At 47.9% G+C, this 25,238-nt stretch overlaps 3 protein-coding genes across 3 annotated transcripts; all 3 read left to right on the top strand.

Moving 5' to 3' along the window:
• Window positions 1-100: 100 nt before the first annotated feature.
• LOC125184917 (serine protease inhibitor Kazal-type 6-like) lies at window positions 101-2,418 on the top strand. Its single transcript, XM_048080402.2, has 4 exons — window positions 101-247; window positions 1,087-1,103; window positions 1,574-1,689; window positions 2,206-2,418. The coding sequence occupies exons 1-4, from the start codon at window positions 193-195 to the stop codon at window positions 2,333-2,335; spliced, it is 318 nt and encodes a 105-aa protein (XP_047936359.2). The 5' UTR covers window positions 101-192; the 3' UTR covers window positions 2,336-2,418.
• A 4,315-nt stretch (window positions 2,419-6,733) lies between these two features.
• On the top strand, window positions 6,734-11,699 carry LOC106032659 (ovomucoid-like). The gene is made up of 8 exons (XM_013175708.3): window positions 6,734-7,497; window positions 7,987-8,009; window positions 8,582-8,706; window positions 8,973-9,018; window positions 9,896-10,023; window positions 10,155-10,200; window positions 10,901-11,031; window positions 11,525-11,699. The coding sequence occupies exons 1-8, from the start codon at window positions 7,440-7,442 to the stop codon at window positions 11,568-11,570; spliced, it is 603 nt and encodes a 200-aa protein (XP_013031162.1). The 5' UTR covers window positions 6,734-7,439; the 3' UTR covers window positions 11,571-11,699.
• A 3,213-nt stretch (window positions 11,700-14,912) lies between these two features.
• Window positions 14,913-19,041, top strand: LOC106032712 (serine protease inhibitor Kazal-type 6-like). Its single transcript, XM_013175751.3, has 4 exons — window positions 14,913-15,071; window positions 17,122-17,147; window positions 17,969-18,081; window positions 18,866-19,041. Exons 1-4 carry the CDS (start codon window positions 15,014-15,016, stop codon window positions 18,909-18,911), a joined length of 243 nt encoding a protein of 80 aa, XP_013031205.1. The 5' UTR covers window positions 14,913-15,013; the 3' UTR covers window positions 18,912-19,041.
• Window positions 19,042-25,238: the final 6,197 nt, after the last annotated feature.

Raw genomic sequence — 25,238 nt, 5'->3', positions numbered from 1 at the left:
CACGGCTTACCTCTGCCAAGCATCATCAAGATTTACCACCCTGACAACAGACCAGGAATGTTATTTCAGAATAAGGGTGGATAAGACAGATGCGAACACACGTACACACACACGTATGTGCATGATTACGATCTGAGGGCAGCACTAGGGCTGCATTCACAGAGGAAAAGGTGGACAGACGCCCCAGCCACCATGAGGACGGCAGGCGTGGTGGTGCTGCTGGCTCTTGCCCTTTGCTGCTGCCCAGGTGAGTGGCTTTGCTGCCTCCTGCTCTGTGCTTCACTAAGTGCTGGCTGCCTTTAAAAACACAAAAACATCCCCAAACTGGAAGAAGCTTCATTCTACAAGGACTTATTTACTCCTAGAGAGATGGTGTTGAAAAGACTTGACATCAAAGACTATCACTTAGGGGGTAATATTTTAGCAACAGAACTGAGTGGGTAAGAACAACTGTGGGAACAGCTCTGCGCTCGGTGCTAGTTTATGCATAATGAAGGAGGTGACATGTACGTTGTACCACCCGGCGACTCAGACATCCAGTGTTTAACCTCTGAAACGTTGCCGAATCGCAAATTATTTTCCTGAATGGCAGTGAATATTTCCTGCAGTCATCCTGAACTGAGAGGCAGTGTGAGAGCCTGAGCAGTTGTAGAAGCTTTAGAGGAGTTACACCTCACTAAATACTCCTGTTATTTAAGCAGTATTATGGAAATGCATATAAGAAGCTGCCTCCATGTACCTGCCAGCTTTATGGCCCTGTTTTCCTCAATAATGTGCTTATCTTTGAGTATATATCCTTGTTCATCCTGTGAATCATGGAAAATGACTTTCTCTTTTCTTTCATTTTGTACACCCTTTTCCATCTGGGCTGTAACCCTCCTGAAAAAAATTACAGTACAGAACCAATGCTGTAAACATCCAATATGGCACAAAATTTTGCCTGAAATTCCTTTTGTCTAAGAGTCACTCGCTAATAACCACTGAATTGAAAGTTGTTTATTCAGGACATGCATTCAAAGCTTTCAACACTAACAGAAGAGATGAATCGCATTCATGTTATACTTTGACTTTTTTTCTTTTTTCCAGATACCGTTGCACTGAAGGTAAGGGGCAGAGCTGTCTATTTTTTTTCCATCATTTCTTTCCTGAAAGCAGTTTCCATATAAATCATTACTAATCGCATTGTGATCGAGCATTTGAAAATCCTGAGTCATCCAGCTGTCTGAACAATATTTGCCACAGATATTACTGGGTGAAATTGCCATTTTCATCTGATAGTTTCAAAAAAAAAAAAAAAGTGCAGTATTCAGTTGGCATCCAAGTTATTGTCACGGTTACTGCAGCAGCGTTTATGATATTTACACAGGCTTTACATCAGTAGAGACTGAAAGGGCACAGCAGGAACAAACCACCCTGTTCCTGCCCTGTCCCTAGGCTTTTTTGTTTTTGACATCTGCTGATGGACAGTACTGGGGGAAGCCCAGGGACGGTGGGGGTGTCTCGTAACATCACCCTTCCTACGAGTCTGCTGTTGAGGGCATTTTTGTGAACACAACACTGCATCTATCTACAGGGCTACTGCAGTAACTACGTCGTACCCCGCAATTTCTGCACGCTGGAGTACATCCCACACTGCGGGTCTGATGGTGTAACATATGCCAACAAATGTTTATTCTGCAATGCATTTCTGTATGTATGAAAATAAATCTCTTCACTAACTAAATGGTGAACCAACTGAGCTTAACCTAACTAATCTGTCTTGGGGACTGGTTGGAGAAGTAAAGTTGTTTTATTTTGTGTTTTCCTGTTCTCCTACTAGCAAGAGTAATTATTCTTTTTATTTATTTATTTATTTATTTTTATTTTTTTAATTTGGGAGAACTACTAGGAATTTCCTTCTTTCAGGTATATAGAAGTAACATAAGTAACATTTAGCAGAGATCTCCATTTCCCTGTTAAGTAATTTGCTGAAGAGCTCTCTTCCAGCAAATAAAATCTATTTCCTACAGACTATTTGTTCTTCTTTTAAATTAAGTCTTTATCTTGTCTTTGAATGTTAGCAATAAGAGGAAAGAGCTGGAATAGCTTTGAGAATGTTCAGATTTGGTTAAATTCCCCTGTGATGTATCCTTTACCAGAGGGGGGGGGGTGAACAGCAAAAGTGCAGACGTTCTTTCTCTGGGGTACTGCTTCCTTTCTCTGCAGGAGAAGCCGTCGGACCTCAGGTTGCTGTACCTTCGAGAGTGCTAACACCTCACCAGGCTCCAGCTCAGACAGGAGACTCCTCCCTGGCAATACTCCCTATGGCAGAGGCCGCCCTAAAACCTCATCCTGAACTTTGAGATCTCCTGATAAAGTCTGAAATGAAACTTTGCCCAATAAAACAAATAAACAAACAACAACAAAAGCCCTTCAGCATTTACGTCTTGTTTTAATAATATGTCTCATGATGGTTTTTTTTCTTAAGATGTTGTGTGATTATTTCACTGCAACAGTCCTGGGGTGTGGGTATTAATGGGTAAATTAAAGGGAGAGAGAATGCATTGTCTGATCTACTAAGAAATCAGCTCCATCTCTGAAGGCAATGAGTTTCTCTGAGGGCCTTCACCCAGATTTCCTAAAGACAACCAGAGCTGGGGATGCAACCTGGTGCAATGCTCCAGTGGATTTATCCTGCCAAGGGCATCCTGTACAGACACTCGCTGCCTCCCTAGCAGCTGAGGAGAGAGGTGGTGAAGAAGGGCACTTCCCAGCTGCATTTCCCCCTGTGGAAGTGGGGTAGGACACACCTGTAGGCGGGGGAAGCCTTTTGGCAGCCACTTTCTGTGCCTCCCAGAGCAGCAGGATGGGATGTTTCCCCAGGCAGGGGGCACCTGCCTGCCTGCGTTCGTGCTTGTGACGCTCATCGGGGTGCGGGTGAAGTTCGGAGGACTGCGAGCGGGAGCTTCCGCAGCCCGTTTCGGCACCTCACCCACCACTTAGCTGCTGCCTGTAGGTAATTGCGTCAGCTGCCACTTGTAGAGGATCCTTTGAGATTCTTGGGCCTCTGGAAATCTTGGCTGATGAAAGGAAGGGCTCAGAGTCATAGCGTTAATTTATTATTCATTACCAGCGAAGTGCCGGCAGTGCAGCGGGCTGTACGGGCAGCAGTCTCACAGCCAAATAGTTAATGATCTTAAACGACAACGTGCCACTTTCCAGAGACCAGAGAGAGCAGCTCTCTGGAGGGAGACGATTTATTTCCAGAAGACGTGAGTGTGTGCAATAACTCAGCACCAAGCCCCTTCCTGGGGCTGGGATGTCCCTCCTGGGGGAGGGACGTCCAGGTGCGGGGAGGCGTTTTGGTGCCAAGGGCAATGCTGAGGACCGTGACGGTGCGGTGGCAGTGCTGGGGGTGTGTGTGGCAGGCACCGTGCTCCTGTTTGTCCCCTCTGCTGCACAAGGGAGTCAGGTAAGAGATCACCAGCCCCATTGCTTGTCGTTCTTTCTGGGGAGCAGCAGAGAGGAGGAGGAGGAGGAGGAGGAGGAGGAGAATGAAGATGAAGATGAAGTTGAGGAGGACCCCCTAGGAGCTATGCTGTCTCAGTGCCAAGTGGAGCTCCCAGCTGCTCTCAGGATCCCAGTGGTCTTCAGAGAGCATCTTCCAGGGGCCGTGCCCGCTAAGCAGGATAACCCAGGCAATTGAGGAGTAACTGTGAGCAGTAATGAACGGGGACAAATCCTCCATCCTGACACAGAGCTCTGGCATGCAGCACTTCTGAGGAGGTGGCCGGGGGCACAGCAGGACCCCAGCATCACCCCTGACCCTCTGCACCATGGGCAGCTCTGCAGGATGGCAAGCAAGACGAGACTCTTCCACGAGCACTGTTGAAAATGATTTTTTTGTTGCTGCTCAATAAAATCCTGCCACAACAACACAATATCCTCTCACCATTGCTAATCTAACTCTCCCTCCAGGAAATTCAAGGCAGGAAACATTGCCTGCCTGCCGAGGTGTTTTATGGTACAATTCTTTGAGTGGTACCTCAGCCCTCTGTGCCATTATCTGATGTTTGTGAATTTAGGAAATGCCATTCAATTACCCTACAAACCGATTAACACGTTGCATTTAGTTATTTGGTTCTGCTCTATTTTATATCAACACTTCTCTTTTAGTGTATTATCCTACTTGTTGCTGGCCAAAGCACACCTCAGGCCAGTCTAGACCTTGCTCTTAACGCAGTTTTTCTCCAAGGCTTCATCGGCATAAACGGTTTGTTACTGTGTTCTTCCTCAATGTGGGGAAAAACAAAATGTTTTGAAAGAAAATTGCTTGGTGATGCTGTCTGGGGGGGCTGGCTGTGTCAGAGCTGCTGCAGCGAGACCGAGCTGGGACTTGTCGAGGGATTTGGATGTGAGGGGCCGGATCCTCAGTGCCCTGCTGTAAGCGTACAGCTCCCAGACAGACAAATCATTCCAGACACCCTTCCTGCCTGTGATATCATCTGCGCTTAAACGGCAGGAGATATGCAGGCAGCAATCAGATAGCTGAGCTGCGAGGAGAAATATTGCAAGAGTGCGGCTGAGAGCAGGGGCTTTGCTTGCTCCAAAACTGAATTCCTGTTCTCATAGGAGATGTAGCCCTGCCCCCGCGTGCACAGCTCTGGTAACAGCACCCTGTTTTGTTCGCTCCTGCGTGGGGCACAGCAGCAGCGGGTGCGAGCACCGCGCTGTGCGTTCGGCCTGCGTTTGGGACTGCAGAGCGCTCGCCTCCACACATCCAGCTTTTTGGGGTTCCCCCCCCAAATTGAAAAATATTATTTCTTTTTGTAGCCAAGTGAAGCCTGTGACAAGTTTTAAACTAAAGCAGGGAAAATTAATGAAGATTTTTTTTAGGTCGTGGTAGATTATGGGTTCGTTTGAGGTAGGGAATCTCAAGACCAGAGGAAAAGATTCCTGGGAAGTATCACTGTTATGGGATGACATAATTTTGGATTAGAAATTGGGTAGAATTTACAGATTTGTTGGAAATTTACCTTAACGCAAGGGGGACGCATCATGTAACTACCAGTTTATCCCATTTATGTGGCCACAACCTTCTTGACTAAAAACCTGTACCATCTAAGAACTTGAAATAGCAGGAAGTGTTTTTATTTAACCTTTTCTGTGGATCTCATATCATAGAAAAAAGGCTAGAAATAATCCTATGCTCAAACTCATTTTATTGAACCCCACCATCATGAAACTTGCATATCCCACAGGGATTTTGACAGGTGACTTCACTCTCCTCTTCCCATTTGCAACATGTGTATGACATTTCCCGAAGCTCCCTCCTCCAAATGTATTGAGACAGTTGTTTTTCACTGTTCCTAATGCCTGTGTCAACCCATCTGCTGCTCGGCAATTACTTCTGTCCCATTCCCTTCTGTTTCTTATTAATCGAGCTCCTTGTGCAATCCCACGTCACACCTCGCCCAGCAGCTCCTGCTGCCCTGCCCTGGCTGCTGCCAATTAGCTCCCATCCTTTCTCATCGACCCTGTAGCAAGACTCTGTCCTCGCACAAATCGCTGGAGGAAGAGGGGACAGGAGCAGTTCCAGCGCTGTCCTATCTGCCTACCCAGACCTTCAGAAGCAGCAAGCGGATCAGAGGGGGTCTCCCAGGTGGAGCTTGTTAGTCAAAGGGCAGGTGCTGGCCACACAAGAGAATGACACCATTCCCCACCATATAAAAAAGCCCAGAGAGACCAGCATGATTTCTTGCTTCAGGCTGAGAGATGAGGAAACCAGAGAAGCAGCATGGTTTTTGGTAATTTGGACTTTCAGACCTAGAGGTGGTGGTGCGGGGTCTGGGGTTGTAGGGCCGAAGAGCTGATGGACTGCGTTCCTGCAGCCTCACCGAGCACTGCAGAGCCAGCAGGTGCCATCTCCTCTGATGGCTGGTATGGGTTCTGAGGAAACGTTTTCAGCTTAGGCGTTCTTGTCCCTGGAGAAAAATCAATATTAATGCTTCTGTGATTACTGCTTGCCTTCCAAATGTGCTTATGATCAGTTCAAGAAGTTTGACAGTCACGTCACTCAGGATGCTAAGAATACAACAGAAACAGCTTTTAAATGAACCCTTCAACTCTTGATATTTGTGAATGAGATCCAAAGAACATTACTCATTTATTTTTCAGGAAAATGATTTCATTGACACGAACAGGCCAAAGCCTGCAAGCTCTATTTTGTGATTGCGGTTCCCTTGCACTTTCAGCTACATTTTTATGATTTTATGTGCCCATGCCAAGACTTGAACATCTCCCAGGATAATAAGAAAAACAATTCTGATTTTCTATTTAAAACTCAGGCTGCTTTTAAGCCACATGCATGTATCAGGCTTCTTCTAAAACACAAATGTGTTCTGTCCCTCGCTTCCTTTCGTGACTATATTCAACTCAAGAAGTATTTTATGCAATGTTTGTTTTGCCATAAATCTGTGACAGAGTTGAAAAAACCTTCAATAGAACCTTTATTCTTCACTTAGCTGAAAGTCGTGTTTTAGGGAAGATGACACTCTCTATTTAATGCCATGTAAAGAGAAAAGAAGGGGGGAATGTATGGACTCACCTTCCGTTTTCAGTTGCTGCAATTTTTTATGAATGACTGTGGTAATAAGACCATTTCACCTGCACAGAACGCCACTTGCTTGTCATTAAGAGGAAACAATGTCCAGGTTTAAGGCTGGTTATTCTCATTGTTTCTTAATCAGGTTCATGCTGATCGTCAACAGATGAATAATTCTTCCTTGTACATAGACATGTCTCAAACTTCTGGAGTTTTAGGTCATGTTTCCCTGTTGTGATGACTCTTGCTATCCCATTAGTAAGAAATCCAGCATACCAGGAAAATACAGAAGAGACTATGGAGAGGTTCACTCTGCAGCATCTTCAAAAGACACTGATGCCTGCCAAACCCCGGATTTTATTTCTGTAAAAGCTGAGGGTGTCCCACGCTGCCATCTCATCACTCTGCAGTACTGCACAAGTCTCCCAGAGCCCAAATACATTGTAGTGTATGTAACATGGTGTGCACTAGTTCAAACACTTTCAACAAATTAGCTTTTTTGCTTTGCCAACTTCCATATGTAATTTCACAACATCTAGTGTTGAGACAGTGCTCTTGTTTGGACAGTACAAATCACTCATTGTACAGCAGGGCGCCTTTGTTAACAAGCTGGGTGTAGCTCACATTTTTGTTTAATTCTTCTGGGCATCTCTCTAACAAACAAGTATTCTTTAGGGCTCAACTCAATAATCAATACAGTTTTGTTAGTTTACAGAGCAGATAATTACTTTATGGGATGACTTTACAAGGTCAGGGAGATGTACTTATATAGTCTGGAGAATGAAGGCAGAGAAACATTTCTACAGAACTCAACAGCAACAGATTTGCAAGTACAGACTACACAACCTTTCCCACCATGAAGACAACAAGAGCTGCTGCCCTTCTTGGGCTACTGTTTCTCGTCTGCTTTTCTGGTAAGTTGTTTTTATTATAGTCTCTCCTTATATCTCTAGTCATCTTGAACTCTATATAGGTCAGCATGCCTTAATATATATGTATCCTAAAATAGAGCTCAGCTTACTGGAGAAGTAATGATTTAGTAATACTCTCTTTAGTAAACTCTCTTTTAATGAACTTTATCCGTGTGCAAATATTACTACAGGTCTAGTAGGATGCCTCTGTCTGATTTAAACTTATTAGACTTAGCGGGGATAATAGTGCTGCAAAAGGAGAAAAGCAAGTCAAAGCTTGTATTTTCACCAGTAATTGATTATTATTATTATTTTTAATCGTAGAATATAACTTCTTGTTTACTTGGACTGGATAAAACATTTACAAAACAAGTAATTCTCAGTAGTAAGAAAGTGTATTTAGTTACTCTCTTGGGAAATTAATAATGCCAGAGAAATTTTAATCAAGGACACTGTAACACTTTTATATTGTATAATCTCCATTTTTTGTAGATATTGTTTCTGGTCAACGATGGGTGAGTAGTAGATCTTCTCTCTCATTTAGTCTTGATTTCTAAGTGTAGATGAATAATTCATATTCACGCTGTATCCCAGGGGAGTCTTGAGGGAGAATAAAAGAAAATGGAGAGAGAAAGGAAGGAAGAAGAAAAAGTGCCCCCAAGAATTATACCACCTCTTTTTCCCCCAAAATAAGAAAACATCTTTGTCAGAGAATGACACCTTATCAGACTGGTGATAAAAGATGGTAATTAATAATGTAGAGTGAGAGCCAGCATGGCACAGAGGGCCAGCAGGAAATCTATACAACTTTTGAATAACTGCCTAAATATCTTCCCTGTCCTGATTCCCTAAGGAATGATCACTTTTGTCAGTCATGCATGTCTACAGTGCTGAACGTCATAATGGTGAAAATGTGTTTATGCATACTGTAGGAAATGACATATTTTGTTCCCTCCCTTCACCACGGAGGAATGACAGAGGAAAAAAAAATGACTACCTGTAGCATCCCTATGCTTAGAAAACATGATGAACATGAGCAGATACTTCCCTCCCCTTGGAGAAACTGCACGTCTGTCCTTTTTAACAGGCCTCCTGCGGCATGTACCACATGTCGGATAGGAACAATCTTGCCTGTCCCAGGGACTTTCAGCCGGTCTGTGGCACCAATAACGTGACGTACCCCAACGAGTGCTCGCTCTGCAGAGAAATCTTGTGAGTACAAGATCACCTGATTACCCATAATGATGGTTCAGGTAGCAGACGAAAGCCTTTTGAATTGTGACTAATCGTGGGGTGGGCTGGATTTTTCATAAGTTTCAGCCATCCCTAGTGCGCAGGATCTCGTCAGGCTGTGTCTCTTCCGTGTCAAAACTCCTAAGTTTGATTAATTACTGGGGCTTTACGAGTGGAGAGACTTAATGAGTGAGATGACTACATGGCATCAACAGGTTAATCCTTCCTTTCCTTCTCTCTCCTAGTCGTAACAGAGTGATTGACAAAAAGCATGACGGAAGATGCATAAAGGTATGGTCTAAGATCGACTCCTAAGATATCCTAAGATACTCTAAGATACAACTTCAAAACTGCTAAAATTTTTATGAAAATGAAGAATTTCATATCTTCAAGTTTTTTTTAATTTCATTTTGAAAAATGCAAATCTGCTTCAACTGTGAATTTTGAAATGTTATCTTATGCCTAACACCTGACGGAAAAACAGAAGCTTTTGATTTCAATAATGCTTCAGCATTGTCAAAACATTTCCCTTTAGATTTAGAAAAAAAGTTTGTTAAAACTCAGAAATTCCCAGAGGAAGTTTGGATTTTGACTAAACCATAATTTGTAACAGAAAAAAATTCTATCAAAACATCTATCATAAGATTTATTTATCAATATATAGAGCTACCATGAAGTGGAGAAGTGGCTCTATTTTTAGATTAGTGAGATAATGTAAAGAAACGCTCTGGCTGTGCAATTTACCATAATGCTACAATTTTCATTTCAGTACACTCAGAGTAATTACGGGAACACTGAGGGAAGCCTAAACTCTGTTTTCAAGCGGGGCAGACGTTTCACAGCAGAAGTTGCCGCCACCTAAGGCACATTAGGCACAGATCCTGTGTGACTGTGTTCAGGGTGTAAACCCCCAAGCTGACACTGACGAAACCCATTTCAGGACAGGAAAAAAAAAAACAACAACTAGATACTGCAGGATCTGCCGCACCCACGTCCTCCAAGGCAGAATTTCACCCGCTTGTGCTCCCTCTACCTCACCCTGCCAGGCTGGAAGCTCGCATCCCTGTACATCTCTGTTTGCTGCGAGCATGGGGAGAAGGGGAAATATCTCTTGCATCATGCACCGTTACACAGGAGTGATTAAAATGCTGTTCTGTGGCTGTTTCAGGTCGATTGCACTGGCTACATGAGAACAACGGGCGGTCGGGAGTCTCTCTGCACCCGGCATTACAACCCGCTCTGCGCCACCAACGGGGTTACCTACAGCAACAAGTGCAGCTTCTGCACGGCGGTGGCGTGAGTGCCGGGCCGGGTGGCTGGCAGGGTGGCTGGGTGCTGGTGTCGATATCTGGAGGGTAGTGAGGGGGCTCGGCTCCTGAAGCGGCTGCGATGTGCTTGTTCATTCTCAATGCACTTTCTTCCCGCAGGAATGGAGAGGACATCGACCTGTTCATGCCTGGAAGCTGCCCCAAGGTAAAGTTCAGAAGTCTCCACTATGAACTGTTGTTATAATGTGCTACACGATGAAAATTCAGTGAGTCATAACTACGTAAGAGAAATGCCTGCACTCTGCTGGCATATTTGGCCTGGAAATAGGATTTGAGGAAAACAGCTGAAGTATGCCAGGGTCAAAGGACACTGAACAAAACCCATGTCTCTGAGGTGCAGTCTCCACCTGCACAGCTTCTGACCTGGGAACAGAGCAACCAGGTGATGCTAAAACCTTGATTCACTGGGAGAAGAGACGTGCCTGAGGAAGGGGTGCAGACTCAACCCTCCCAGGGGAGCACAGGGGCTCAAGCTGCCACCATCACCAGCGGTAGGTGGGATTCCTCTTGTGGGAGAACTTTGTACCGTGTACTTTGTAACACCCCACTTTTCGGCACCCCCTCTCTGCTGGGCTGCTGAACCAGAGCAGAGCAACCAGCAGGAGGGCCAGCCTGGCAGTACTGGTGTGGCCATTTCACTGCTCTGAGGGTATTTGTTAGATTTCTTTCCCAATTTCTCACTTTGTACTCTGCCAGGCAAGCATGTTAGGCTTTTCAGAGTTGTTAGAACAACAGCGCCCTGCACTCGAAAAATGCTTTTATGCTTTGCCATATTGTAAACATTAAATAGACATAAAGCAGACATAGGAAAATACGGGGAACAAAAGCTTCACAATGTGTTGTAGCTCCGTAACATGCAGATTGACTGCAGTGGATTCAAGAGCACCGACGTCTACTGCACTGCTGAGTACATGCCCCTCTGCGGCTCTGACGGCAGAACGTATGGAAACAAATGCCACTTCTGTGTTGCAGTTCTGTAAGTACACGGCGCCCAGCACACAGCCATGAAAACACTGCTGTGCCGGAGCCCCAGCACTCCCGTTAGCCCCTCAGTAAATCCATCTCTGCTCCCCGTCCCTCTCGTGACGCTCCCTCTCCTGTGCCCCTGCAGGCACTGCAGATCTTAAACCCAAGTGAGTCTTCTCCTTCCCTCCCTTTCCCTCCCCTCACAATTAAATCCAGATTCCCATTCACAGGCTTGTAGTGTTCCTGACTCCCTTCCTGTGAGAGTAATTTAAACCTTAACTGTAGGATGAATATCCAAAATTATGGGGTTTGTCCCAAATCTCTTTCCCATGACAAAACATGTAACTTGGGGAACCAGGAGAGAGGTGAAACTGTAAGTGAGGGACTCTGTAACTTGGACAGCACGGAGGGTTGGCTTACATGGGTAAAACTAGCAACAGCACTGGCGGGACTATAAAACTGACTTCCACATCTGTAATTTTTGATTCCCTCTTTCTCTTCAGGAAGAGCCGGGGATCCCTGACCCTCAAGCACCCTGGTAAATGCTGAGTGCTGGCACGTAACCTTCACCCTCGCCTTTCTCTTACAAAGCTCACAACTCCAGTGTGCTCTTCCCTGCTCCCTGTTGTACATTGGTTTCTGCTTTGATCCATCAATAAATCAAAACCTGCCACCCTCTTTGCCATGGACTTTTTTTCCTTCTTCAGGATAGGGATAATGGTCTTCAGGGTTTTAGGTACTTATCTGTCAGGCAGGAGAAGTTTCGAAATAAACCACAATAAAGACCAAAGTGTAACGCCCATCACACAACAGCCCAAGCCCTCACGAGAGTACGTCACTCCATACCAAACCATCAGAGGAGAAAACAAGCTGCTATAAAATACTACTGCTTTCCCAAGTTCTGTGTTTTACAGCATATAAATGGATTTGTGTTGGATGGACAGAGCCTGGCTTTGTAACAGCACTGAGCCTTGGAGGACCTGGTCCTTGTAGGAGCCTTGGCATGGGGGAAATGGCCCTGGGGGTAGTGTGAATGGGAAACATGGGGCTAGCCCTACCTGGGCATGGGGCAGGTCTGGCAGTGCGTTATAAGGAGGAGGCTTATGGCAAAGGGAGGAGACTATCTCATGGGGAAGAAAATTAGGAACTACTGCTTCCTTGAAGGGTGTGTCCCTCGAGACTCTGGTGATCAGCAGAGAATTGCAGCAAGCTGGGCAAGGCTGTAATGAGCCTAATGAGGACCCGAGGAGAAACTAGACTGGGCTCAGGCTTTTGGCTTCTTGGAGAAGAGATCTGAAAAGTTGTGCTTGGGGTGTTTGAGGCAGAGGAAGAATAAGGGGCCCTTAAGGATAAAGGTTTTGGATTCTGTAGCCATAGGAATGAAGGGCCAGAAAATGTGCTGGTAGCTCCAAGGTGGTTTCTGCCTGGAAAAAATAGGTAATATATGGAGATAGTATATTTGTGGGAGCCTAAAAAGTGCGCTGGAAGAGCAGTGATGTATGTGAATGTTCATGATGATGTGCTGTCTTTCTGGGTGAGTCAAGGAGTGAGTACGCGAACAGCACACGCAAAAAGTCCCAAGTGCCCCACTCATGCCCCCTTCCCCTTCCTTTCTCCACCCCCCATTTTCTTGTTACATTAAAAGGCAGTTGCCTGTTAAGGCTGATATTGAGGACAAAATCTGTGACTTCCAAGCTTTTTCTGTGGGCCTCTTTTTACTGAAGTAGGCTGTTTCTTGACCTAGAAAGGTTGTGGGTGCTTCCCACCAGAAGACAAGAAGCTGTCTTTTCCTTAATAACAGGCCAGAGCAGTGCCCCATCCTAGGAAGAGGGATGGAACTTGCATTAAATTTTTTTCTCCTATTAGTACAAGCAGTATAAACCACAGCATGCCTGTGTGTCTGCTGGTAGGAAAATACAAACTGGAGAGCCATAAGCTCACTGCTAACCTGCCTATGAGGGAAAATTTCAAGAAATACTCTAGCTGGTGGATGTGAGCAGGGACCTTCAGCAAAGGTCACAACTTGGCTGTAACTTCTTGTTGGCCAAGAGGTTTGCTGAGTGGCCACAGACTAGCAGTTATAGCCTTGGCAGGAAAGTATTTTCAACAGCAAGATCCTATGGTGAGCCTCCTCCATAATGGTAGTTTGTGCTGGAGGAAGCCAGATACTTGTGTAGGAGCTCAAAAGGCTTTGGAGAAGCTCAAAGAAAAGCTGCCCTTCTAAAGGGAAATGGGGGGCAAATGGCAAGTACAGGGTACATGGCCATATCCTAGGTGCCTTGTGAGCCTCCAGACAAAAAATCTTTAGAAAATGGTTCAGGTTTGTATCACGTAAGCCTAGAGATTGGCCCAGCACAGGTAAATACTCAGCTCGGTAGCAGTGAGGCTGTACCCATTTGACTGGAAAGCAAAGCCCAGGTGCCTTTGTCCTGTCCCGTTTCCTGAGAAGTCAGAGGGACAGAGGAATTCCCCACCTCCAGCAGCAAGTGTTCTCCTTCACATGTTATAAAGAAGTGGAAAGAGGGGTAATCAGGATAATCACCTGTTTGCTAATTTAGTCTCTTCCTTTCTTTGGCCCGCTAGGGATTGGTCCCTGTAGTACATTTTCTAACCAACCCAATCAGTTATGCTGCAGCAAATGAATCGTTTGGGTAGATAAAGAGCTGAGGTATTAGTGCTGGGGTGGCGAGCAGTGACGTTTGAAGCTAGAAAAGGCAAACAAGTGATTCTGCGAGTGGCAGAACTAAGCGTGACTTTGAACGGCGCTGCGGCTGGCGGGCTTGATAACTAAATTATACGAGAGGCTGCGTTGTGAGCTCACCCTTAATAGACATCTGAGAACTCACCTGTCAGTCACGGTTCCTCTCCTGTGTGGGTTTTATGATGTCTAGCGAGCGGCAAACTAATGCTTTTCCAGATGTAGGGCAGTCATGGCATTGCTCTCCTGCAGAAAGATGCAGGAGAGATGAAGACGTTAGTGGAAATCTTGGTTGCTAGAAAAATGTATAAAATGCTTTATTTTTTTAAATTTTTTTCATTCCTGTGCCAAATGTGGTTAGAATTAGTTGCATATTCAGAATTTACTGGGGAAATGAATAAGCAGATTTCTCCATACATGGTACACTGACAACACTCATCTCCTTAGGAATGCATACTAAAATTTTAAAAGATTATTCCTATCTGAACAGAAATTTTGCAGGTGGTGCAGATGAACCCAAATCTTTGCACTGAATCAGCTGGAAATGGAGCTCAAGTCTCCCAGTTCTCCATCAAATTCTGTAGTTGCCACTTGCCGTGGGAGCAGAGCCCTAGCATATGTTTGCGAATGTGAAAAACTGGCAAACATTGACAGCTATAGTTTAAATAGTTCAGGGAGGAGAGGCAGCAGTCCTATGTGGGGCTCTGCACAGAGCTATGAGAGCATCAGTGTCCTTCTCCACCCCAACCCAACAAATTTAGAACCATCCTCAAAAATAGCCAGGGAACAACGTATAATTGGTTTCGCAGACAACACATTCTCATGCTGTGATTTATTTCGTAATGTCTGGTGAGTGTCATCACGCCGCGCTCAAAGCCTCGGAGCTGGCATTCAGCGAGGACCCAGAGAATGAAAATTACCAGCTTCCCCGATGAATCACCGCTTTGAAAATTCACCCTTGTGAGAATCCTGTGACTATTTAGAAGGAAAAAAAAAAAAAAAACACAACAGATATTACAGGCCCGAGTCTATCACTCATATAATTAGCCCTTTCTAGGTTTGATGTGGACAGGGCAGCATTCTTAAAGCACCATAAACACGGACAGGACCAATAATGGCTTTAGAAACGAAGTGGAGAAGTTCTCACAATTAAGGTGAGGAATGAGGACAGCTATGGATGGGTGCATAAATACACAGAAAGGCAGGTCCGCGAGCACACTGTGGGCTCTGGGGCTGAGACAACACATCCCGAACAAGTCGCTTGCCGTGGACTAAAGAGCTAGCTGCCTGCAGCATGAAGGCAACAGGCACCTTAGTGCTTCTCAGCCTGCTGCTTCTGTCTTTCTTCTCGGGTAAGTTATCCTTCCTGTAGCCTAGAAAGAAACTTTCCTGACAAGAGCAAACTTCAGAGAGCCTTGATCACCAGATGACGGGCTTGAAGATAAAGCTGAGCAAGTAGAAAATATCTGTGGGACTTGCTCACTCGTGTCACATATTTCCACTCCCTGTGTGCCTCCGCAGTCAATAACACAGTGGAGGTGTCACTGGGAGACAGAATGAGCAAATTGTAAGCGGCTCTTTCAGCAAATGTACCAAAGCAGAGTGTAATTACGAGTTTTGGTACAAATGTTCGCTGGAGAGTTTTGCTGAACCAGTTAGAAAAGAAACTCACACCTCAGGGTCATCAGCTCCTGTTTTGATCCTAAGCATCCTGGTATTTGGTGTTTTCCTTAGAGATGTGGAAATGTAATTAGATGAAAGTTTCAGCTTCCAAATGCGTTGCAGAGAAAAGCTTGAAAATTAAATTTGAATGTCCTCGAGGAGCCAGAACAAAGAGGGCAAATTAAAACGATCCAGCATTTATTTATCTTGAGATTTACACATCTCTCTGATGATCTGGGGAAGTTGACTGATGGTTTTTGAATGTATAGGGCACACCAGTGCCATCAATTGCTTGTGTCCAGCTGACCCAGATCTGGAAGGTTTGTGGCGGCAGTTATCGAAGACTGTGCAGACCGAGAATTATTTATACTTGTTTTTCTGTGAATAATTTGAATAAAGAATTCACTGGAGAAAATTGTGGGCTGTGCATGGAGAAAAGAGGTGAATTACTTTGTACGCATTATTCATTATGAAATATTCATCTGTCTCTAATTGAGTCTTAATTGGGTCTGGGTTCCGTCAGAGTGCTGAAGCTTCCTTCCAAGGCCAGGCAGAATAGCAGCAAACTCTGTGATCTCATATGAAATAAGCAGATGCTAAGAGACATCCTCACAAAGTCTTGTGTAGCTGCATGTAATATTTATAAAAACTATCTAATGAGCTATTTTGTAAATATGCAGATAGCCATAACAGTGGCTTCCCAAAGCAGCCTAGCCTAACCCAAATGTGACAGATGCACTGGTGGCAGGGATAAAACACCGAGAGGCACGACAGTTAGCAGAGGAATTTGGGTGGGCTGACGGGTACTGGTTTGGCTGTGGGTGGGATTTGCAGCCTGCGTGGCGTAGCGCAGGGGCCTCCCATCTTCTTGCCTGGTGCTGAGCACGCTGCTGCAGTGCCCCCAGGCCAAAACCCCAGCTGCCCAGCTTGGTGCTGGCTGTTTGTCCCTCAGTGTCATGCCCCAGCTCCTGCAAATCTGCATGCGACCTTCCCCGGGCTCCCTGGCACAGGCACCACAGGCTCGCCCACCCCGTGGCCATGACTCGAGCTCCGCGCCTGGCTGCGGTCTCTGCAGCGAAGAAGTGCGACGAGGATGTGCTGATGAGCCTCCAGACCAGAGCCTGTGCTTTCAGCGGGTGTTTCTTCTCTCTCGCTGACTGGCACTGCCTGTTCTGCTCTGGATCACGCCGTGACATCCCTTTGTGTCTCACTCGAGATGAAGTTGTTCCGGGAGTGTCTCGGGGCTGTGCCGTACTGCGGATGGCTGTAAAGCTGACCGCAGGGTCTCCTTTGCCACCTCCACGGTGGGGTTTTATTAACGGTACCAGCCAGTTTTGTTATTCCGAGGTGCAGGAGCCTAAAAGCCTTACAAGTCAATACAGCTTGAAAATCTCTGCCGAGAGTGGTTCAAATCCGATACGGCAGCCTGCTTCCCCGGCAGTGGCTGCCTGCCAGGGAGATGGGTTTATGTGTCTGCGGTGCAGTTAGCAGCTGAATGACTGATTACATGGTATTTTAGTAACATTTTTTCAAAAAGCAAAATACCGAAAAGCAATTCAGATAATGTATTTCCTACCCCCTCCTCCACCGCACAGGATGGCAGAGCAGGGAAAACCTGGTGTACGTTGCACTGAGCTTTGCAAAAGGATTTCTGACTTTGGTTCAGCTTCTCTCAGAAAATAATGCTGATATGTATAACATCTCTGATTGTTTATTTATTTATTTTTGTTTAAATTCCAGATGTAGCAGCTCAAGACATTGAAGAGGTTAGTGCAGCTCTTTGCTCATTGAATCTGCATTTTTTTCCTGATTCTAGAGGAATGGTTTTGTAACGGATCTTGGTGCGTGGTAAACTGGTTTTGCTGTTAGCTGGGAGTAGGTTGGACCTTCCAAGACGCTCCAACGCTTTGGGAAATTCCCCATGGTACAGGGGGTGTTATGTGTGGCCACACTAGCAAATAGACCAGGGAAATGGACAGCTGGTTCAGCAAATGCTTCCCATGATTCAGTCCAGAGTGCATGCACGGGGCTGGGTTTGTTTGCAGCACTGCTTTTGTCCACTTTGCTCCACTGTCCACTCCCCTTGTGTAACAAATGGGATATTCAGAGCTGGTTATTCCGCCAAACTAGGCCCATCTAGAGGAGACCTACAGACTCTGATTTTCCTCTCTCTCTGCCGGGGAGCCAGGGAGCTCTGCGAGCACAAAGCCGCGTGCGGTTGCACAAGGCGCGTGATGCCACTTCGCCGTGAGCTGATTTGGGGCCAACTGCCTGAAAGAGTATCAATGCTGACTCTTCTCCGACATGCCTAGGCTAATCCACTTGTGTCTTTGGGACATCAGGGTTTCTCCCAGATGGCTACAGTTTCCCTCATCAATTAGCAAAAAATTCCCCTGAAAGAGTGCTTCTGCTAGTTCTGGCAGGCCTTATTCTTCCATGTAAATGGGCCATGTCATCACTGCTGCGTTAGTCCTCTGGGCGGGAAGAGAATTACATTAGTGATCTTGTTTCCTATTTGGAAAGCAAAAGAGAGAGTATGGGAGACCTGGAAAGATTTTTTTGGTCATTTTTGTCATTCCTTTTGCAGATTTGTAAAGAGTTTGTAAACAGGAGCGTGTACTGCACGAGGGAGTCCAACCCTCACTGTGGCACGGATGGCGTAACGTATGGGAACAAGTGCGCCTTCTGCAAGGCAGTTCTGTAAGTGGAAGCAGAGGGAGTCAAAATGACAGGTAGAGCTGACTCAATTTCCATGTCTGTAACGCTGGTCTCCATGGAGGGTGGCCCCACATCCAGGCTGCTCCTCTTGTACAGACCAGCCCCTGGTCCTCGCCAGGAGGAATATTTCCTCCTTGGAACAGAGCTGCAAGAATGCAAGTTAATTTTAGATCATTTCTAGGCTTTGTATGATGCTGGTCATAATGCAGAGAAACAGCACAGGGACTGGGAGGTAACTGTACCTGCCTTTACCTCCTGCATGGACTAAATCGGTGCACGTCTTCCTCTGTGTGCCAGAGGCTGAAACTCTCCCTGTCCACACCTCTGGATGCAGAAAACAGTCTGGAGGAACGCAGGGGGCGAGCTGTGCCACATTATGAGTTGAAAGTTTGAATGGACTTTGTGGAACAAGGCACAAAAACTCAGAGAAAGAACTGGAGAGCCGCCTTTTCCTGAGCTCTCTCCTTTTAAAGGAGATGTAATAGGAGTCAGCACCTCTGGACTGAATGGACTTGCAAAACATCAGTTTCCCCTTATCAGTCCTTAACATTTGGTGCACTCTGAAGGCTGCCTCATCCTAGGGGAAAGTAGAGAGGAGCAGGGAGAGGAAAAGATGGCTTAATGCTCCCTGTGAGGCTCTGGGGTACTCTAGCATGAACCAGGCAAATGGTCCTGTTCAGATGGATGAGCTCCCTGTCCCACGCTGCTGTGCTCGTGCTGTCTGTCATATGCTGCTTTCTCTGAGTCTGTCTTGCTCCTTTTACAGGAGGAGTGGAGGGAAAATAAGGTTGAAGCACATGGGGAAATGCTGAGTCCTCACCATCTCCGAGCACCGAACGCTGATCCCCCTTCAGCGGCGGTTGCAGGCGCCGGTGCCTGGGCATGGCAGCAGCTTGTCCTTGTCTCCACTGTCTCTGCTCAATAAAACAAAACTCAGCACAATTCTTTGGCTGGATCCTTTTTTCCGTAACACCCAGAAAAGTGCTTCCATGCAGCCATGCCAGCACTTAACGTGCGGCTTTGCCGCACTGTGCTGTTGCATCACGCGGGCAGGAGCAGTGATTCCCACGGCCGTGCCCTCCTCCCCGCACTGCCATAGCTCCTTGGTCCTGTCCCCCTGACACACGGGCACGTGCCTGCTGGGCACTGGGGGTGGCTTCATGAACCTTTGCTCTTCATCAGCATCCTTGGGTGTCCTCCTTCTCCTTCTTCTTTGTCCTGAGAGGGAACTTTGAGTTGAAAACTGTGAACCCACCAGCATTAGCTTCCTGTTCCAAGTAACTTCTCATGCTAATAAAATTGTATTTAGAACAGCACAGATTGTATAAGTGTCAGTAATTTAAAAGAAAATTCCCTGGAGGAGAAAAGCTGTGGGTTTCCTCTCACCACCTCTAGCATAAACTCCCCCTGAATCACACACACCCCTTGATTTTTCAGGGACAAGAATTTGTACTTACTTACGAAGGGGAATGCACACAAACTTTACTGATTTCTTTACTTTTCACACTGCTGCACTCTCTCTTCTTAATGCTGGTTGGAAAATCCTTCTTTGTGCAAACGTGAGAAAATAAATTCTAGAGTCTCTTCCCATTCACCGTGTAAAATCCACACAGGGAAATACCTGTGGCATCCCCTTGTTAAAACGCTGGCAGCAGATCAGTCGGACATTACTTTCTTAATGTTAAACACTTACCCTTCAAAGGGAGCTTTAGATTTTATCATGAGCCTCAGGGGTCAACATATTTTGCAAGCACCTGGGCGCTGAGCACCTCAGCCTCTGGATGGTGTTTGGGCAGAGCCGGAGTGTTTGCCTGTTGTGCCATAGTGCAGGCTTTGAACTGAGCACAATGATCTATAGCCGGGGAGAGAGCCCTTGTTTGGCTCCAAATTGTTGCTTTAGTAACTCAACAGCAAGATATCCAGAGCATGGGTAGGGCCGAGGGGAGTGAGAAGCACCTCCTGCACAAGGATGGGTGGCCACCAAGGACACTGCTGGGGGAGTGGAAGGACCTTCCTCATCCTTCCTCCTACCTGGAGCAGGATGACCATGTCCTATCCTGCCTGAGCTGTCCTGTGATCTGTACCGTGGCTCTGGAGCAGCACCATAGTCAGATCACAGGAACAAAAATACTGTTTTTAAGATGGGAAATGATGTTTTAATGAGAGAGAGGATATGGGACGTCTCTATGCCTGAAGTGGCCCTCAGTGACTCCAAAATCTTCACAGCATCTCCCTGTACCTAATCCTTTTTAATCTGCAGGCTGGAGTAACAAGGACAGATCACAAGAGAACAGAAGCTGTGAGACTTCCCTATTTGATAATCATCGTGTATTTTGCTCTGACAGTGTAAATATTGCATAGAAACACCTCTGCACCTCTACAGACCCAAGCACCATCCGCACCACCTCTACTGGCAGAGTGGAAAAGGGGTCCAAGAAGTTGTGAAACTATTTCCCCATGCTGGTATGGACCTACAAGTGCCTGCAGCAGGAGCAGGCACAACTCACTGTCCTTTGGTCCGTCACAAAGGCACCTGCCAGCTGCAGAGGACAATCTCAGGGGTGAGGACTCGGTTCATGGGGATCCACGGTGTTGTGCAAACAGAGGTGACATTACGTCTGTACAGAGCAGATCTCAGTAATCACCCAGCTACTCATAACTGTAATCACAGAACGCAATTGCACCTGGAAGTATAAAGGCAAAACGATACCGGGAAGTTCTTCCTGACGGCCCCGGCCGTGCAGTTTTGGAGCGACTTGCCAAGGGAGGGGAGGGCACTCGCAGCATGCGTGCCTTTGTCAAGGGGTGCGTGACGTGAGAGCTCCGACAGCTGTTCCCAGCCCTCAGTCTCGGGGTGACAAAGGTTGTTTGGCTGTAATCTGCTCAAGAGAGGGGCCGTGAGACACCCCACCGACCTGGCTAGAGGAGATTTCCTGGGAGTTGCACTGAACCCTCCATCCCGGAGGTCTTTAAATATCCCCCGGGTGCTTGTCCTGGCTCTAGGTCTTTCCCAAGGCCCGTCCCTTTCAGGACAGCGCGATGAGCAGCCGCTGTGCTCCTGTGTCCGCAGGAAAATGCCATGCTGCTCAGGGCATGATGGGTTCAGCAGCTGCCAGTGGGAGCAGAGGGAGCCGGCAGCAGGGGGGTGGGCAGGCAGGTGCCACGGGCCCCATGGGGGCACAGCCTCGGCCTCCACGCCAGGCTGGCGGAGGCATCCTCCCCAGCGAGAGGCCAGAAGAGGCAGTGCTGCATCAAGTGAAGGGTCCCTGCCCTGTTTGCTCTCCATTTTGGAGCATGGCACTTGCTTTCTCTGCAGGACGATGGATGCTGGGGACAGAGCAGGGCTGCAGCTGTGGCCGCCGCTGTTCGGGCAGAGCTCGCTGCTGTGCCCGGCCTCGGTCCCCGACACGTACCCAACCAGAAACCAAAAGTTCAGCCAGTATTTTTCCTTTGATTTCCTTCCTCCACATTTTAAGTTGTGAGATTATTATTTTTTGTTTGTTTTGTGCTTTTTTTCTTCTTGGTTTTATCTGACAGCTTTGAAAGATGAGTGAGTCATGAAACACTTGAGATCTCTCCTCTATTTGATAACACGAGCATCTCTGCATCTCTGCAGCTTTTCCTCTCCCCGGGGAGGGAGGTCCTCAGGCACGGGGACAAGGCTGGGGTGGGAGCTGCCCCAGCACCTCTGTGGCTGCCAAGCCCTGCTGCTCACAGGGGAGCCCCGTGCTCCCTGCGCCTGACCCAGCCCCCTCTGCAGTTAAAATAAGGAAGAATTACATCCTTGCATGGTTGCTCTAGCTGAACGAGAGATGCTGCTTGCAGCTGAGCACCCTGCTGTGAGCGGGCTGCCCCCGACAGAGGGGAAGGATGCATTTCCATCTCACAGCTCCGCTCTGCTAGTGGTGCGGCTGATATTTGGTGTGCCAGGGCTGTTGGCCCATTTAACTGGTGTGCTCCACCGCTCCCTCCTCCTCCCCGGCACGGGCACGTGGCCCTGTCACAACTCAGTCGAATCCTTTGTCCTACTTCTTTCTTTGACATTCACAGTGTTTGATGAGGCTTTTTGAGCTGCCACGGTCAATTTGAGGGTGGCGGTGCTGGCTGCAGGGTTCCCACAGCCGGGCTGGGGAGGGAGCTCTGGACTCGGTCGTCCTTCCAGTTCACCCTCTTCTCCCTGTGAGAAGGCAGTCTGGATCAAGATAGGTCGGAAGGGACTTTGGGAAGTCTCTAATCCAGCCTCCTGTTATGGCAGGGTCAGTTCTGAGGTTAGAGCAGGTTGTTCAGGGCTTTATCCTTTCTAACCCTGAAACCCTCCAAGGGTGGAGAACACAAGATCTCCCTGGGCTTGGTCCCAGGGTTTGGTTGTCATCACGGTGAGGAAATTTTTCTTTGTCATGTCTCCATTCTGAGCCTCTTTCCTTTCAACTGCCTCTTGTCTCCCAGCCACGCACTGCTGAGGAGCCTGGCTCTGTGTGCTCAGTAAGCCCCTCGCAGGGATGGGCATGGGCCATCACACCCCAAAATGTTCTTCTCACCACCCAGTCCACCTCCCTCAGCCTCTTCTCACAGGGGCTCCAGCCCCTAGTGGCTTTTGTGGCTCTCCACTGAGCTTATTCCCATTTTTCATCATCTTTCTTGTGTTGGGTTGGGGCCAAAACTGGTGGGAAGGCTGAGCTGTGGGGCCAGGGGAAATGATTGCTCAGGAGATAGGGGGAAGAACTGTATTGCAGGGGGCTAGAAACATGTAGGTGGTGACAGCTGCAAGGAGCAGCATGAAGGGGTCAGCGTGTGTTGGGTCCTTTGAGGATCAGAGCACAGCAGAGCCTGCTTCAGGGTGACATGGCCCCCAGGTGCTGTGGATCAGCCATCAGTTCCCTCCACCCCACCACCACTGAGGGAGTTAAACAGGGGCCCAGGGGAAGCAGGTGGGCCTTTTTGCTGATTCCAGAGCAAGGAGAAGGTGAGTGTCTTGCTTTGGGGGGAGGAGGTGGAGGGGGAGGGTGGTGAGAGGGATAGGGATAGGCATAGGCATAGGCAAGGGTGTTGGTGTTTTCCCCCTTCCCTGAAATAAATTGTGTGGTTTAGGAGCTTCTCATAGGAGTAGCTGTGGTGATGGTGGCTGGTGTTGGTGTCTTATAAATTTGCTCCAAAAGTGCTGGAGAAGTCTCCTAATGATGCATGTGGATTACCACAATACATAAAGGGAGACCGGGGGGATGCATAAGATACATTCCTAGGGAAAGGCAGGTGTCACACAAATAGTTGCTTGCTTTAAAGCTCCAGTGATAAGATGCTTAGAGGCAGCTCTTTAGCTTTGAGTTTCTCAGTACCTGTGGGGCAGTGAGGGGGCAAAGCTTCAATAGGATCAGCTCTGGGGGGTTCTGGATGGAGCAGGGCTCTGACAGAGCCTCATCCCAGACCTGAAAGATAAGCTCAAAGCCAAGCTTCTGCTGGGCCTGGGGTGTTGCCCTGACCGACGTGAGGCCAGAGCCGAGCCAAGGAACAGCGTTAGTGCCTGCGGCAGGGCCTTGTTCCCAGCTCGGGCAGCGAGGCTTTCCCACGGAGGTGAGAAACGTGGTGGTGCTGCGTCATGGGGTGCTTCCCCTTCCAAGCTGAAATTGCTCAATTAATTGGGAGTGAATAGAGATGCTGGTATTGTGGAAAGGGCTGGCTGTAGCAGTTCTGGCTTTCTTCACAAAAAAAAAAAAAAAATCCCTTTGTGCCTTTCTCTGGGAGGGTGGCTTCTGTGGAGTCACATGTGATAGCAGCATCAGCTGCTCTGCTGCCCAGGCCCTGCCCTGCAAACACGGGGCTTTTTGTCATCTTCCTTCTCTAGCCGTACCCGAATACTTATCCACAGCTGCAACCAGCAAGCAGGCCCTCGAAATGATGCTGTCCTGTTAAGAAGGAGCTGGAAGGGACTTCAAAAGGCCTCCGGAGCCTCTTCCCAGCCCCATGCGGGGTCTGCTCTGCCCAGGGCATCCCTGCCGGGAGGCTGCAGCCGACGGAGCCCGGCTCGTTCCCGGCTGCCGGGCTCCCTCTCGTGGCTGCTGGGAGTACCTGTGTCCCCCCTGCACCCTCCTGGGGCCCTCATGGGGGGCAGAGGGATGGCCGGACGCCAGGTGGGAGCTTGCTTAAAACGGGAGGGGCCGACAGCCGAGCTGTGCAAAAACTGCAGCAAAATTATTCAGCCGCGGAGATTCAGAAGTTTGTTTTACTGCACGAGGCAGCTGCTCTTTTCAGGACGGGTTCCTATTTTGCTGAGCCCAACAGTTGCTCTTGCAGTGAATTACACAGCTTGGGGCAGGCGGGCATGGCACTGAGCTGTCGTGGCAGACTGCTGCTCACCTGGCAGCCCTTGGGCCCCTCTCTGGAGGCTGCTGTTGGGACAGGGTGCTCTGAATGGGTTTCCTGGGCTCCTGCAGCATGTGTTGCCTCTCGTCGAAGAGCTCAGGGACAGAATGTGGTCTCAGCTTGTCCCCTTGATGTTAAAATAATAAGATGGCTATAATCAATGACTTGCTTGGCCTGACATGGCTCAGCCTGCTGTCTTCATCCTGCTCCCCCAGGGCATTGCTCACCTCTACTGCAGACATTAGAGGAAAAAAAAAGTCAGAGATGCAGCTGAAATTAGCAGGACTTTGAAGCTTTGATGTGGGGAGTGTATTTCAGTTCTGCTGTTGCTGGATGCAGGTGATGAGACTTGCCATCAGCAGTGGGATGCCAGGTGTGACACTTGCTCCACTTTTCACTAAATTCACCTGAGGCTTGGGCTCTGAAGCCCTTCCCCTCTGTGACAAATGAGACCACCGCTTCATACCTTTGTATGAGAGCAGCCCTGGCATCGGGCGGTGCTAGTGTGCTCTGCACCGGCAGGATCCCAGCACCCTGCTGCTGATGGTGCCATGCTCTTTGCTGGTGCTACAGGGTCCTGCCAGCCCTGTAGCATCACCCAGGGCTTGGTGGCATCTCTCCGAGGCCTGGTGAGATGCTGCTGCTGCTCCTTGTGTCAGCAGAGCTCTAGGTGGAATGGGAGGCTGCAGTGCCGGCGGCGGGCACCGGGTGCTGCCGCAGACTGCGGCACCGGGCTGCTGCTGCGGGCTTGGGAAGGGCCAGCGGGCAGTTGAGACTGAAGG

Source organism: Anser cygnoides, chromosome 14, assembly GCF_040182565.1.
Source record: "Anser cygnoides isolate HZ-2024a breed goose chromosome 14, Taihu_goose_T2T_genome, whole genome shotgun sequence".
NCBI classification, from domain to species: domain Eukaryota; kingdom Metazoa; phylum Chordata; class Aves; order Anseriformes; family Anatidae; genus Anser; species Anser cygnoides.
Note: the sequence above shows the minus strand (reverse complement) of the source record. Positions and strands in the feature narration are given on the sequence as shown.